General features: G+C 33.8%; 1 protein-coding gene across 1 annotated transcript; it reads right to left on the bottom strand.

Annotated features, from left to right (window-relative positions):
- Positions 1-1377: 1377 nt before the first annotated feature.
- LOC126809498 (uncharacterized) lies at positions 1378-14090 on the bottom strand. Its single transcript, XM_050534112.1, has 9 exons — positions 14049-14090; positions 12857-13019; positions 11017-11153; positions 9607-9716; positions 7790-7911; positions 7004-7305; positions 4957-5099; positions 4387-4508; positions 1378-3358 (listed from the first exon to the last, which is right to left on the bottom strand). Exons 2-9 carry the CDS (start codon positions 12987-12989, stop codon positions 2838-2840), a joined length of 1590 nt encoding a protein of 529 aa, XP_050390069.1. The 5' UTR covers positions 12990-13019; positions 14049-14090; the 3' UTR covers positions 1378-2837.
- Positions 14091-15530: the final 1440 nt, after the last annotated feature.

Here is a 15530-nt window from a genome sequence, read left to right as displayed (position 1 = left end):
AATATTTAAAGATCTTGGGAATGTAGTTGTGCATCAGGGCATGATTTCTAAAAATAGTAATCAAATTGATCAATGGGAAGCAACTCCAATTTAAGTATTGGGATGCAGACCACCATTAAATTCCACCACCTCGGTTCGTCTATCTTTTCTCCCCTTTTGCATGTCCATTTTTGTTGATTTTTTGGTCTAGAATGGACGAAGAGGGTTTGAATTAACATTTTCTGCCAGGTTTTGGTAAATATTTATGATTTTGAGGCGGAGGGATAACAGAGTTATCAGGTTGGTTACGGTGATAATAATGTACGGCAACTGCTTATAGTTACATGTTTTTAGTATGCTTCTTCAAGTTTGTGTGTCTCAAAATTTTGGTGGTCAACCTCATACAAATTTTAGTGCAAAGACATGACCATTTGTTCCTCGGTCTGTAGTGAAAAGCATTCATCCCAACGAAAATTTGGGGAAAAGTTGGAGATGGGCAAAGAGGCCAGAATTAACTTTGAAGTCAATGGGGAAATTAATGAATTCGGGAACTTTGCAAAGTTGGCTAAATTTATTTGTTAAGGCCAGCTCAATTTTTGTCAAGGTCAAGGAAATGTAAATAAGGTTAGGGCATGTGATTGTTGGCAAGATGAGGATAAGGGTTGGGATTAGTGCTAGCCCTGCTTACATACATCTCCTGACCTATGCCGAAAAATTGAGCTGGCCTTATTATTTAGCACTTACCTTTGCAAGTTTGTCCCAAACGACTATTCCATAATATGCAATCTAACAAATTTTATTTCTTTTAAAATACCGATACTTCCCTGACACAAATGATGCATTTGGCTACATTGTTATTAAACACTTATTTAGCAGACATTTAGGTTAGGACTATAGTGGTACATTCAAATTCCTCATTTTATCCTCTATCTTCCAGCAGTCAAGGTTTCTTTAACATGGATGCTAATGCGTATATAGCTGGCACAAGTAATTAATTTGTCCCAATCAAACACGACTAGTTACACTTAACATGTCGCTAGTAACTACGAAGATAAAATCCTTAAAGGGGTTGAAGTGGACTTTTAAAGCTATTTCATATGGCCTACACACAATTTTTTCTATGCGAGTTCAGAGGACCCTTTGATAAAAGGCCGAGTTATCTGGGCTGTATAGTCAAACCTCTCTAAACAGATAGAATACACTTTATACTAGGCCTACAATCAATAATTCTTTGCAAGGACAGGTTTTACCATATTCATGTAGCAGCCAGATTGGTAAGCAGACTTTAGATATTGCAGATATTTTGTTGGCAATGTTTTATGGGGAAAAATATTGCGATTTGGAATTATTAAAATACTAGTACATGTAGTTCGAAATTGGAACTGAAAACTAATGAACAACTGATTAAATATTTATTCAAATAAATAAATGTTCCACAGAAGGACATTTGAAGACGAGAATATAAAACAAATGGTACTGTAAGAAAATCACACTAATAGTCTTCAAGAAAAATGTATACAAAGAAAATTAAGCTATATAATAAATTCAATATATCACATGACAAATATAAAGCACATGTATTTTGATCTTAAAATGTAGTTCTGAAATACATACCATCATTGCACTAAATTATAAGTACATCAATAAAATCATAAATTTCTGATACAGAAAATATACAATATCAGAATATGCACCGAATAGTTTACAACGTAAAGGCACTACATGTATTATAGAAAATGAAATTCAATGAAAAGATGAATTTTGACTGAAAATTGGCAACTGAACTTATATGTTCCGTCTCACAGACACTTTTAACAAACTAATTAAATATATCGTAAAAACATCAAAAAGAAATCAATTGAATAACATTCAGAATTTCAACAAAATGAGACCATGTACACACTTTTTAAGTTCTTATTTCACAACCTGGGAATGATGAAATAACAAAATATGTATACCGGTAATGATATAGGTATTTATAATATAAAATAATATGGTTTATTGTTTATTTTGACACTAGCACTCTAATGATGTTATTATGATATATACATAAAGAACAATTTATAATTGTCCTAAGATCGAGCTATATAAAGATATGTTTGATATAAATTACACAATTAAGTAAACATATCAATAATAAACCATTCTAAAAACAAATATACAAAAATTAATATATATTTACTATTACAAAATACCTCAGTCAGTTCTTTCTTGAAAACAAATACTGTACATGAATAAAAAATTATCAAGTTTTTCTTAGTATAACAAATACATAAAACATGAACAATGAAAATGATGAACACAATTCTATATTATGTGGATAACTAACGACTACTAAAAGAGGTACATGCATACCTCTAAATTCGTTTTAGCGATTTTTAATTTCTCAAATTAAATGCGTAAATTTTCTTTACTTTCAAAAAAAGCGATTGGCTTTTTGATATTTAAATTTAGCTTTTAATATTTCAAATAAGTAGCACTAGGAGAAGTAAGTTTGGTTTATGGGGACCCACTTAATATCTTATGAAATTATATACTTTAATTTTAATATAACACAATAAATATCACAAAACACAGATACACATTTATTTTATCATAAAAAAAACAATAAGAAAACTAGATCAATATTTCATAACATATTATTACCTCAAAATAACTAGATTACCAATATAATATTAGATTACTTGGTATGGATATAATCATTATGTTTGAACAATCACTATGCTACCTTTGAAAAACTTTGAAAACTACTTGTAAAATCTTGTTGAACCATTGCAGTGTAATAAACATAGTGATTGTATCCATACCCAGTATTCTAGTATTATATTATATGTCAATTGCTAAATGCCTGATAAGGATTACCAATATTCTAGATCAGAATCTCCTTCATCAGGACTTTCAGAACTATCGGTATCATCTGAATGAATAGACTCGTCACTGAGATCTGATAATATACCATCGGGACGAAGGACTTTATACTTGGAGAATTTAACAGCCATCTGGTGTAGAAGTAATTCAACTTGGAAATTAATCAGTGAGTCTTGCGGTAAATGTAACATACTGATTAACGTTTTAAGAACAGTTCGATTCAAGACCATACTAACATATTCATCATATGTATCGAAATGCTTCAAGTCTTCAACAAGAAACTTTTGTTTAAAAGTTGAGACAGGTAGAATTCTTTGTAAACAAGCAGTACTCTTTATCAAACTATGCTGAAAAATGTTTCTTGTTGCTAACTGACTCAGTGTAGATGTTGTCCGTCCAAACAGTAAGTGGATTAATGCCCCTGCTATTGGTCGAAGTTCCATAAACTCAGGAAAATCTGTTTCAATATATTCCTGCAATTCTTGTGCAATTTCTTTCTTTGTGAATAAGCCTGACAACCATGAAAATAAAACATTCAGAAAAATAGAAGTAATAATGAGTTCTGTTTGTAAATTTGTGGATGTCAACGAAATCAAAATTGGTGTCAAATGTTAAGATTGATATTAAGTAGGTCGAAAAGAAATCAACAAGTTATTATTTTTAATACATAGGAGGACACCGATCAGCAGTGAATATTCACTAGGCCGCTACCATCATTGATAAGGATCACATTGATGCGACAGTTGCATCGATGTCATCCTTATCAGTAATGGTAGTGACTTTATGAGTCTTAATGAGCCATAAATATTAACTTTTTTCCTCTGACAAATTAAATTCAAAACATTTTTTTTTATGTATTAGAAAATTAAAAAAAGACCTTTGAAGTATTTGTAGGTAAAAATTATTTCCAATTTAGTGTAAATGGGTATTAAAATGAGTAAAAGGCACCATTCTGACTGAACCAGTAATGTCTTATGTAAACAATGCACGTGCCATTGAGCCAAACGTGCCATTGAGCCAATGATTGACGCCCGTGTGATGTAACGTCACGTGTTGAAGGCAGTCATCTTTTACAGAAATATAAGAAGACTTTCGTAATCCTCTGTGAAACAAAATGGCATAGAAGATCAAAGAAACTAGTTATAAAACTGATCATATAATTTTCTGCTCAATGAATAATTCAGTTGTCAGTTGCTGCTACTACAGTAAGTGCATAACCATATTATTATTTATGCCTGTTCTGATGGATAAGATGTTTTACACATGCATGTCTTAAAAATTATTAATTGAAACTATCTGAGACAGTTGACCATGACTTTTAACCAAGAATTTATACTAATTTTAATTAAAAAAAGACAATTATAATAACTCATACATTGACACAGAACAAAATATGAATAATTTTCAGTAGCAAAGTCAGAAGGAGAAGTCAGGTGATCAGATATTATTTTAATTAGGTAAATCAGTTTTAATCAATTCAGTTTCAAATATAATTTCTAATATCTCACATAATTCAATGTAAGTTAAGATGTACAATACCTGCATCTACAAGATGTGCGAATCTCTGCGGAGCAAGAATTAATTTATGGTGCATGTTCTGCCAACCTAGAGTTCGCTGGATAGGTATCGACAAAAATGAGGCAAATAAAGGAGACAGTTTCCTGAAATGAAAAATTAAGATTTAATTTTAAAATACTAGATAAAGAACTTAATAGATAATTATTAATTCTATCTTGTTGATTCATAGATCAATAATAAATGAAAGCATCAATAAATAACTTTATAATTCCAAACTTCCTGGTGAAATGAAGTAAAAAATGCAAATAATCCAGGTCACATTACAAGCTAATAAATTATTTTAATTGTCTCCTGATTTAATAACTCATGAAATAATCTACTTTGGGGTTTCTCTATAACGCTGTTGTTAGGGTCCACTGATATAACTAAGCATTGTAGGAACTCCCCCAATTTTGTTGACTGATAGGTTTCACTATTAATCTGTTGAGAACCATATTGAACCAAATATTAAAGCTAACAGCTTTAGTGAGGTGGTAAATATAGTAATCATTATTATAATACACTTATTATAGTTAAGATAAGATAACTTACTTTTTGCGTTTTCTACTTTCCCAAACAACACCCCTGAGAGATGGATCAGCACCTTGTAATAACAATTTTGAACAACTATCAACATCACCTCTTAATACACAGTGAAATAAAGCTGTCTGACCAAGATGATTCTGAACATTGATCTGCAAAAAATACAAAATATGAAGGATTACCTTATTGAATTATGCATATTAATATTAAAGATAGGTTGCCAGGCAACGAAACATACGCCCACAGCAGCTAAATCGTCCGGGCAGTCAACAAGAATTGTCACATATTTTTACTTTTTCGGTAATGAAACATTTATAATACATTAAAATCTGATTAAGAGTAACAACTCATTAAGTAATTATCAGAAAACCATTAGAATTGGTTTGGTTTTTATAAAGTTTTGCCCCATGCTAACGTTTAGTATAGGAAACTTTTAACATCATGGATTTAGCTGTTCAAGTCATAAAAATTCATTTCAAATCAATATACTTGTTTGTCTCAAGACCTTAAACTCTGTGTATGAATCTGAAGTCAATCGGATGATAACTTTAGCTTCTAGAGGGTCACAATGTTTTCAAAAGTGATCAAGGGCCATAACTTTGGCAGTAATTATCGTAAATCGTTGAAAATCAATATGATTCTTCGTCTAATGACCTCAAACACTCGGTATCAATTTAAAGATTTTTAGAAGAATTTTTGAAGTGATCAAGGGCCATAACTCTGGCAGTAATTATCGAAAATCTTCGTCTCATGACCTTTAACACTGTGTATAAATTTAAACTCAATCGGATATTAACTTTAGCCTCTAGAGCCTTTACAAGATTTTTTCAAAGTGATCAAGGGCCATAACTCTGGCAGTAATTATCGAAAATTCCTGAAAATGAATAAACTTCTTCGTCTCATGACCTTAAACACTGTGTATAAATTTAAACTCAATCAGATATTAACTTTAGCCTCTAGAGCGTCCACAAGATTTTTCAAAGTGATCAAGGGCCATAACTCTGGCAGTAATTATCGAAAATCGCTGAAAATGAATAAACTTCTTCGTCTCATGGCCTTAAACACTGTGTATAAATTTAAACTCAATCGGATATTAACTTTAGCCTCTAGAGCGTCCACAAGATTTTTCAAAGTGATCAAGGGCCATAACTCTGGCAGTAATTATCGGAAATTGCTGAAAATCAATAGGCTTCTTCGTCTCATGACCTTAAACACTGTGTATAAATTTAAAGTCAATCAGATATTAACTCTGACCTCTAGAGCGTCCACAAGATTTTTTGAAGAGATCAAGGGCCATAACTCTGGCAGTAATTATCGGAAATCGCTGAAAATCAATAGGCTTCTTCGTCTCATGACCTTAAACACTGTGTATAAATTTGAAGTCAATCGGATATTAACTTGAGCCTCTAGAGCGTCCACAAGCAATTGTGGACGCCGGACCGATGGACAGAGTGACAGACGGGGGCGACGACAATATACGACCACATTTCAATGTGGGCGTATAAAAAAAGGTATTTAATCATAGAAATATAAATCACATTTTTGTAGTAGTATGTGCATCAAAGCACACGTCATCCCAAAGTTAATGAGTTTTCTTCAATTTCATAATGGTATTGAACCATCTTAAAGGTAATATATTTACATATTCTTAAAATCTTCAGTTGAGTGTTAGTTATTGATTCTGTACATCACAACATTTTAAAGAAGTACTAAATAAATCATTATTCAAGCACTATTCAATAAACTAACATTATATCATCACAATGTTATTTCAATCTCTTTTAACATTATATCAATCTGCCTCATATCAATAGTTAATTTACGTTACACATTCAGTTAAATGTTATGCCTTACTGTTTTTCTTTATTATAGAGTTATTTTTTGCTGTTATAACAAATGTTAAATCTGCACAAATGCTGACATTTGACTGGTTTTCAAACTAGTATCAGACAAGTTTAATTGTATTTGTCAAATGAAATATCATTTTAAAATCATACAGAACACAAGCATTTTGCTTTGTTACTCTTTTTTTCCCTGGCATACCGTTTAAACTTACCTTGACATCATTTTTAGAAAGTAGAAAACTGAGCATGTCAGGTTTAACAGCTATATGATCACATGCTTCATCTATGGTACTATCACTAGTTGGTGATACATCGGTTAGATAATCAAAAACATCTGACATAGATACATCACATAATGACAACATTGGTGTGTTACCATGACAATCTAAACCATTTATATCGGCGCCATTGTCATACAATAAACTTAACAAACGTTCATTATGACTAATCATAGTCGTTCGATGTAAAGGCATCATTCGATTGTCATCTCTAACATTAGGATCAGCACCATTACCTTTATACAAAAAATAATAAAAGATGATTGAGCAATTTCAGAACAAAAAACTTAGAGATATTCTCTTGATGTGCTGATTGTGGAACAATCAAAGTTAGATTGAATATCTGTTACATTAAAAATTGTCACTCAGTAACATTCCATTCCACCAAAGTTGAGCTTTGTATCCATTTTGCAACTACACAAACTCAGCGAGGGTGGAACTTTTACTATGAACAGTGATTAAGCTCCTAAATTGAGGTAGATTTTATTCTACTGCAGTCAAGACATTATTTCTTCATTAGAGACAAGTAAAGAATTATCAATGGTGTTCCAAACACTGTTAAACCCATTTCATTTCCAAACACTGATTGGTGTGGGCAATATGGGGAAAATTTGTTTACACAAGAAAATGTTAATTACACGGATTATAACCATTGTAGCAAATCTTTTCAAAGTGCTTAAGGAATTTAAGAATAATTGTTCTGTATAATATCCAACTTACCAAGCATGATGAAGAGTAATTGTTCAATATTATCTAAAACATCTGTTAATGTGGTTAAATATTGTCTATTTAATCCTATCACACGCTCAAGAGATGGATCCCATGCACTGTTAACATTCGGCCTGCAAAATATAGATTTCAAACTCAATTTAATGAACAAAACACAGCAAATAAATGAACTGGATTGGCTGTTCATAATTATGGTGAATATTTTAAGCTATGTGTATATAAGATAAACATACATAGATAAAATCTTTAAATGACATCTAGAAGCACGGTTAACTATTCATAACAAAACACAACACAAGGTATATATGGATGTAACTACTTCTCTATTATGGCAGTTAGTTTCATTATTACTGTTTGTATTATGTATTGTTAGTTTAGGTACTGCTAATGATGTTAATGGTTTCTTTTGGTTTTTGTAATTAAGCTGGTGTAAGCTTTAATATGTATAAATAGGCTGACTAGATGGATATTTATCATTAACTTGAAAACGTGACCTGTATGTGTTACGAAACGTCGTTATTAAATAATAGAGAAGTAGTTATATCCATATATACCTTGTGTTGTGTTTTGTTATGAATACATAGACATAGGCGTAGGAGCTCAAAGTAATTCAGGGGGGCATAAGAGAAAATTGCCCCAAATCAATATAATATAATCAATAGAGTATATATATCGAAATCAATATGATAGTATATATATAGTATATTATATTGATTATATATAATCAATATAATATAATATAAATCAATATAATTCTAACACTAGGTATTAGGTTAATTAAACAATATTTTGATATTCAGAGATAATCGTCTCACCAGTACCAGATTGATTGTACAAATCAGGACTCAGGAACAAAAGTAAAACATTTTAAAAATATGAGAGGGACGTCCATACTGCTTCCAGCAGAATGTTCACAATTTCGTACAGTTTCTCAAGTAGTCCAATAGTCTTTTTAGAAAAAGTGAGAGGCACGGCCATGACGTCCAGCAAAAATGTCCACAATTTCGTCCAGTTTCCCAAGTAGTCAGGCAAGGTCACTATATCAGTTGATATAGTGTTTTGGTCACTGCCGCACCACCGAAAACGGGCGAATCCACCCTGGCAACTGGCTGTTTCCTAGCAGTTTTCCATTTGGGTCATTTCCTCTGCCGTTTTCCGGCCCGATGCCCGTTTTTCGGGCAATACCTATTTTCGGGCAATACCGTTTTGTCGGGCATACCTATCATAAGAGAGCTTCGGGCATATTTTCAGGCATGCAGTGGACAAGAAAAAGACGAGAAAATACTTTTCGGGCAGTGTGGATTTCATAGAAATAAGTTAGTTATATTTTTTCTCTAAATGTTAATAGAAAAAAAAGGTCGTCAAATTTTTCATTGCCCGAAAATTAATTTTTGGCTGCGGCTGCTACGCCTATGTACATAGATAAATCAACAAAATTCACAAAGGTGAAATCCACAAATATGGAAGGGAGATAACTCTTCTCAATACCACTATTGTCTCCCCTTAGACCACAAACTCCAATATTGCAATCTGTTCACAATAAAGAACTGGAAGTAGTTGTATATCTATGTAAATAAGTGCAATATCATTTGATTTTTACTCTATTTTAAAAATACATCCTTTGAATGAGCTATCCATAAGCACTTGTTTTTGTTTCTTAATTAAATAGAAATGTATATTTAGGCAATTTATGAAAATTATTCATTTTTTTTTTACCAAATTGGGGGGAAACAATGACATCACAAGGTATTTAACATCAAAGATTTAGTATCTTGTTCATATTTTATTACTTTAAAATGTCAACCTACCATATATCTGTTGAATCTTGCTCATCACTTCTTGTTATTTCATTGTAAAAATCAACCAACAACTCTAAACAGGTTTTACCAGGTCCTAAAAATTCACAACCATAAAAAGTCTGAAAACAAAGATAACAGTTTCATAATTACAATTAATCCTGCACTTAAAACATCCAACGATTCAAAGACAAATATGAGCTCTTTCAGAACTGTTACCAGTGGTAAACTATAGGTCAGAGGGTGAGTTGGTTGGGTGATCAGTGCACCATCGAGTATTGAAGGAGAACTTCAACTAGAGATTTTGTATTATTATTATTGTTCGATTTATATAGCGCTTCATTACACGTGAAGTGTTTCTAAGCGCATATCACAAACATATACTTCAAACACACAGAAACAATCAAAATCAGGAGAACATAATTAAACACAATTAAACACAGCTGCCTGTTAGGCGCTATTATTCAAAGGTTTATATCCAACAAATCAACCGGCTAATCTCTATATTGAACTAAGTCGAGGTATTACCTGATGAACACCTACACCAAGTAGAGTTCAAAAATAAAAAACAAAGTTTAAAAGAATCAACTTCATTAACAAAAATTAAACAATCAAAAACTAAACAGATAAATCAAATTCAAACGAAACAAATAAAACAAAGAAAATGAAAAGAGCAGTTCATTACCATTCTACATTAACAAAATAAAGGAAAACAACTTGTGAAAATTTTTTCAAAAAATAAGAGCAAAGTAACACTAATGTTAATACTTTTTTAACGAACATATCATAAATATAATTAATTTTACCTATAATATCTATTTCAGAAATCAGACTTTATTTTGCAAATAAAATAATCCAAAGAGTTGTGTACGACCATTATCAATCACTTCATCAAAAAAATGGCAAATACCTTAGAAGAAGCACCCCAAAGACATGGTCAATATCATAAAGGAAATTCTAAACTCATAGGAAAATGTGAGTATACTGTATGAAAGACTAACACAATGAATCTACAATGAATAGGCACCATGACCTTTGTGAAATTTATTGGGTCTCATATCATTTATTCACTTAAATTTATCCTACATACATTGTACACAAGTTTAACCCGTTAAGTGTGACGTTTTTAAAACGTTAACTACCCCCTATTGTGTAATTAATTTGACGAATTGACGAAGAACTATGTACTATGTTCTAAGAATAGGTTAGGGAAAATACCTTCAAGGCGTTATATTACGACCTACACACAGTGAGTGGCAGTTGTCCAGGACGTTATATAGCGACCTACGCACTGTATCCATTATCTAGTAAAAATATAGTTTAAAGAATGCAAAATTTAAGTTAAGTTTGGAAAGGGATTTTGTTTTCTGTGATAATTTATTATTAAGAAATGTGGAACGAACTCGTATAAAACTGACTTACAACAGGCACTCTATAATTGACATCAGCTCCTCTTTCTATCATTAGTTTAGCCAGGTATAAATTACGACATGTCACTCTTTCAGCATCCTCATCTACACCACATAAACAAATATAAAGAGGTGTTCTCTGATAACATCCTATAACATACAATAAAATAACATTTATAAAATATAACCAAATATAGAGAAGAGAGGTTCTCTGATAACATCCTATTATACTATTCAAAAAAAGTAGGGGATATTTGATTTTTAAGTGTTATTAAAGTCACCTAATGAAACTGACGAAGAAACAAATGACAAAATGAAATGAAGTTCACATTCATCGATTTATTCCAAATGATCGTTAGACTAAGTAAGGCACAGACTGACCATTATAAGGGTAAAATGATACCCGGGGTCAAACAGCAAAGTTACCACAGCATCACAACCAAGTCAGTAACGGGTAAATCCTCCTCTGTTTGCCAAACAAGCATTGATCCGACGTGGCATACTCCTAATGAGACGTCTAAGGTCATTTTGGTCCAGATTGTCCCATTCCTGTTGCAACGCAGCAGCAAGTTCTTGGACATTGGCAGGACGTTGTTGACGTTGACGTAACCTCTGTCCAAGCATGTCCCAGACATGCTCGATGGGGGAGAGGTCGGGACTCAGTCCTGGCCAAGGTAATGTGGTGATGTTCTGTTGTTGGAGGTAACCTGTAACGATCCTGGCCCTGTGACATCTTGCGTTGTCATCCTGGAAGATGAAACGGCGGCCATGACGTCGTGCGAACGGCACAACATGGACTGCCAAGATGTTGTCCCGGTAGTACTGGCCTGTAACACGCCCTGCAACAACATGTAAAGCCGTTCTTCCAGCAACAGTGATGCCTCCCCACACCATAACAGAACCACCCCCAAATCGATCATGTCTGATGACGTTAACGTCTTGGAAGCGCTCGTTTCGACGACGCCACACCCTCCTACGTCTGTCCAAAAAATCAACAGTGAACCTTGACTCATCTGAAAACATCACATTGCTCCAGCGTCGATTATCCCAGTGTTGACGATCCCTACACCAACGACGTCTTGCCTGAATGTGATGATCTCTCAAACAAGGGATCACGCGAGGACGTCGGGCGCGAATGTGACCCCTATGCAGTCGATTCCGAATCGTCTGGCCACTCACTCTCACACCAGTGTCTGTTTGAAGACTAGCGCTGATCTGATTTGCTGTGATGACACGATTTCTCAAGGCCAAGGTACGGATAAATCGATCCTGGGCTTGAGTTGTCGCCCTTGGTCGACCTGAGCGTGGTCTGTCCTGTACAGATTGTGTATCACGGTATCTGGACCATAGCCTGCTTATGACAGACTGAGAAACATTCATCGTCCGCGCCACAACCGCCTGTGTTGTGCCGATCTGTAGCATGCCAAGGGCACGTAACCTTTCAGTTTGGGTAAGCCGACGCATATCAAAATTTGTTTTCTGGTCACTAAAATAATTAAACTGATGTTTCCACCCTGGAATTCAATGCCACAATGACTGTAACATTCAAAGTCAGAGTCGTGCAAATCTTGGGTTGGACCCCCATGATGATCCCAAGCATCACCTGCATTCCATGCGGTAGCTATTGGTGCGTTTGGGCGTCACATGTAACTGGAAATGTTTCTTCTGTTAGGTTCTATAGTGACTTTTTTCGTAGTCATTTGCATATTTTAGTATTATGCCCCCAAAATCAAATATCCCCTACTTTTTTTGAATAGTATATATAAAATAACTATATTTAGAACAAAAACAAAGATAAAGGTGTTCTAATTTCTATAGTGTAGGGCAACAATAAAAAAAATAGATCTACATACCTTCATCAAGGTACGATGGTTGAGAATTATCTAATATAAATCTTTCAGCACTGGCATAATTGCCCTGTTCTAAAGCTCTTGTTAACTGTGTATCATTGATACCAAACTCCACATGGAATACACCCGCTGCCATAGTCACAGTTCATACTAACTCATTGTACATCTAGAAAACAGATAAAATAGAATGCATCTTTTTTTAACAAAATTAATATTTTATTTTTATCTGTATGTTCTACATTTAAAGGGACATTGTTATGTTGAAATTGGATTGAATGTCTGTCAACACAATACAAATCAATTATACCAAAAGGAAGATATAAGCTAATCAAGCTAAGTAAGCTGCTTTCATTACATTAATTTTTTACTTGCAATATAATAAAAACAAAACCACTTTGTGCGTTAATTGGTGGTAAGCCCTTACATGTAGGTCTACTCTTTACGGCACACATATCAAACGCGCCAATTGTAGTTTGGGAACTACATAAGTTTTCAGCTGTAACATATCGTTACAAGAATCAAAGTTCTCTGTCAGTTCTTGGCAAATCGATACAAATAAGCCTCATGCAGAATATTAGTCTTTTACACACTCCCATGAGACCCATTTTCTCATGAAAAGGTAACGTTTTTGACAATTTTTCTTTAATCACTGACATAATCTCATCATATGGAAATTGATTGTCTGGAATGCGTCTGATGCATTTTAGAGCATCAGGGAATGTTTGGAGCTTGGATTTCTTTTTGTCTATAGTGATCACTACTATGACTCAGGATTAGGATGTTTTGGTTGACTTTTCCAAGGATTTATGGATAAATTCATGTTTTTATTAAATGGGACTATATATATCAGCAATGAGAGCTCAATGGTCAATGGTGAGCTTTTCAGAAATGTTTATTGCTCAGTTTATATTACGATTTGCAACTCCTTTGATATGAACAGTCTAGGAGTAGGCCTATTACTTTCGTATAGCATGAGTCAGCGGGTAAGTAGGTCTATTTATATAAATTGTCATTTCTATTGTCATTTCAAATTGGAATTTCAAATCGTCTTTTCACCACAATTACCATCTAATAAAAATATAGAATAGAAAGACTGTGGGTAGACATAATAATTTCACAACAAAAATGACAAAAGAATTAAAATATGATTTAATTTAGCACGATTAATTCTGTTTGTGTGTGTGTTTACGTTTACCTTTCCATTTTAGCCCCAGGTGACGATTCCGGTAGGAGTTATATCCCTTGATATATAAAATCAGCATACTGGCCACATTCGGGCGTTTAACATTGTAATAAGAAATACAACAGTCTTATCCATATTATCGTCAAGAAAATCAATATTTTTACATTTCGATATAATATATCACGAAATAAATATTCCCATTTTCATGTTGCCTTGCCAATATAGTTTCATAATATCTAGTTGTTTGAAGACCAAATGTTTGATTAGGGGGTGGCAATAGGGAGGGAGAGCACGTGGGGATATTGGGGGGGGGGGGGCTCCCCCATAGCAAAATTGCTGGTGTCAATGGTAATTTCTGGGGGGTATTTGGAGCTGAATAGAAAAACAATGTTCCTCAGAATTAAGGCACACACCATTTTGACTAGCACTATATTCCAGAGCATACAACCTTATGCATAAAACATAGACTTTCTCAGGAGGCACACACATTTTAGGGGGCACCATATTCCACAGAGGTGCACGGGTGCCTAAGCACCATAGACACACCCTCTCCCTCATTCTGAAAATCAGAGACACACAGCCTGCGGAGAAGGAAAAAAAAGCTAGTTGCCATTTACTGATTTAGTTTTTGAACGTTAGTTACGTACGCCTCTCCCTCTCGTGTCGACAGGCCTTTCAAAATAAAATTTTTGTTTCCTAAGGGACAGGTGAATTGTCACTGCCAGAAGGCAATACACAACAACTAACAAAACAGAATTCTCGTTCCACTCTTTTCGCACAAAAAAAGCTTATAAATCAGTATCCTCGATGAGTTGAGAAAATTCATGCCAGAAAAGAATTGTCTGCGACGTTCTGTTCTTGTGTTAACTCCTTTATCGAAAACCTTGTGAACTTGAAAGAGGCTATCCTGTACAGTTTTTATACGCCCACATTTTCACGTGGATGTCTTATTGTCGTCACAATTCTTATCCGATTTTGACGAAACTTGAAATATAGGTTTATCTCCAAAATATCTCGGTTGCTTTCGATATTGGCATGTATCAGATCGAAACTTCATGGATTATGGGTTCAGATTGTACGAAAAATCACGTTTTTAGCTTGTGGACCCTATAGAGGTCACAATTTTAAACCGATTTTGATGAAACTTGAAAGGCATGTTTATAACCAAATCTTGGTTCCTTTCGATATTTGCGCATATCGGATCGTAACTTCCTGAATTATGACCCCTGATTGTACGGAAAATCGCCTTTTTTAGTCTGTGGTCCCTCTGGAGGTCACAATTATTATCCAATTTAAAAAAAAACCCGTTTGATTATATCACTGTTACACCGTAATGAAGGTTGAGTTCGAATTTCGGGAAAATAGGACCAAAATTGCCGGACAAAATGGCCACCGCTTGTACACGATTAATGTAAAAATATGGTATATCAAGGTTGTGGACCCTGTCGAGGTCACAATTTTAATCCTATTTTATGAAACTTGAAATTCATGTTT

Source organism: Patella vulgata, chromosome 2 (assembly GCF_932274485.2).
Source record: "Patella vulgata chromosome 2, xgPatVulg1.2, whole genome shotgun sequence".
NCBI classification, from domain to species: Eukaryota; Metazoa; Mollusca; class Gastropoda; family Patellidae; genus Patella; species Patella vulgata.
The sequence above is the reverse complement of the archived record's forward strand: the minus strand, read 5'-3'. Positions and strand labels throughout refer to the sequence as shown.

Excerpts from the sequence above, each read along its gene's own strand:
- LOC126809498 (XM_050534112.1), bottom strand. The coding sequence starts at position 12,989 with ATGGCAGCGGGTGTATTCCATGTGGAGTTTGGTATCAATGATACACAG. Across the intron at positions 9,717-11,016 it reads TCAATTATAGAGTGCCTGTT|ACTTTTTATGGTTGTGAATT; the intron begins GTAAGTCAGTTT and ends CTTTGTTTTCAG. Across the intron at positions 3,359-4,386 it reads CGCACATCTTGTAGATGCAG|GCTTATTCACAAAGAAAGAA; the intron begins GTATTGTACATC and ends CATGGTTGTCAG.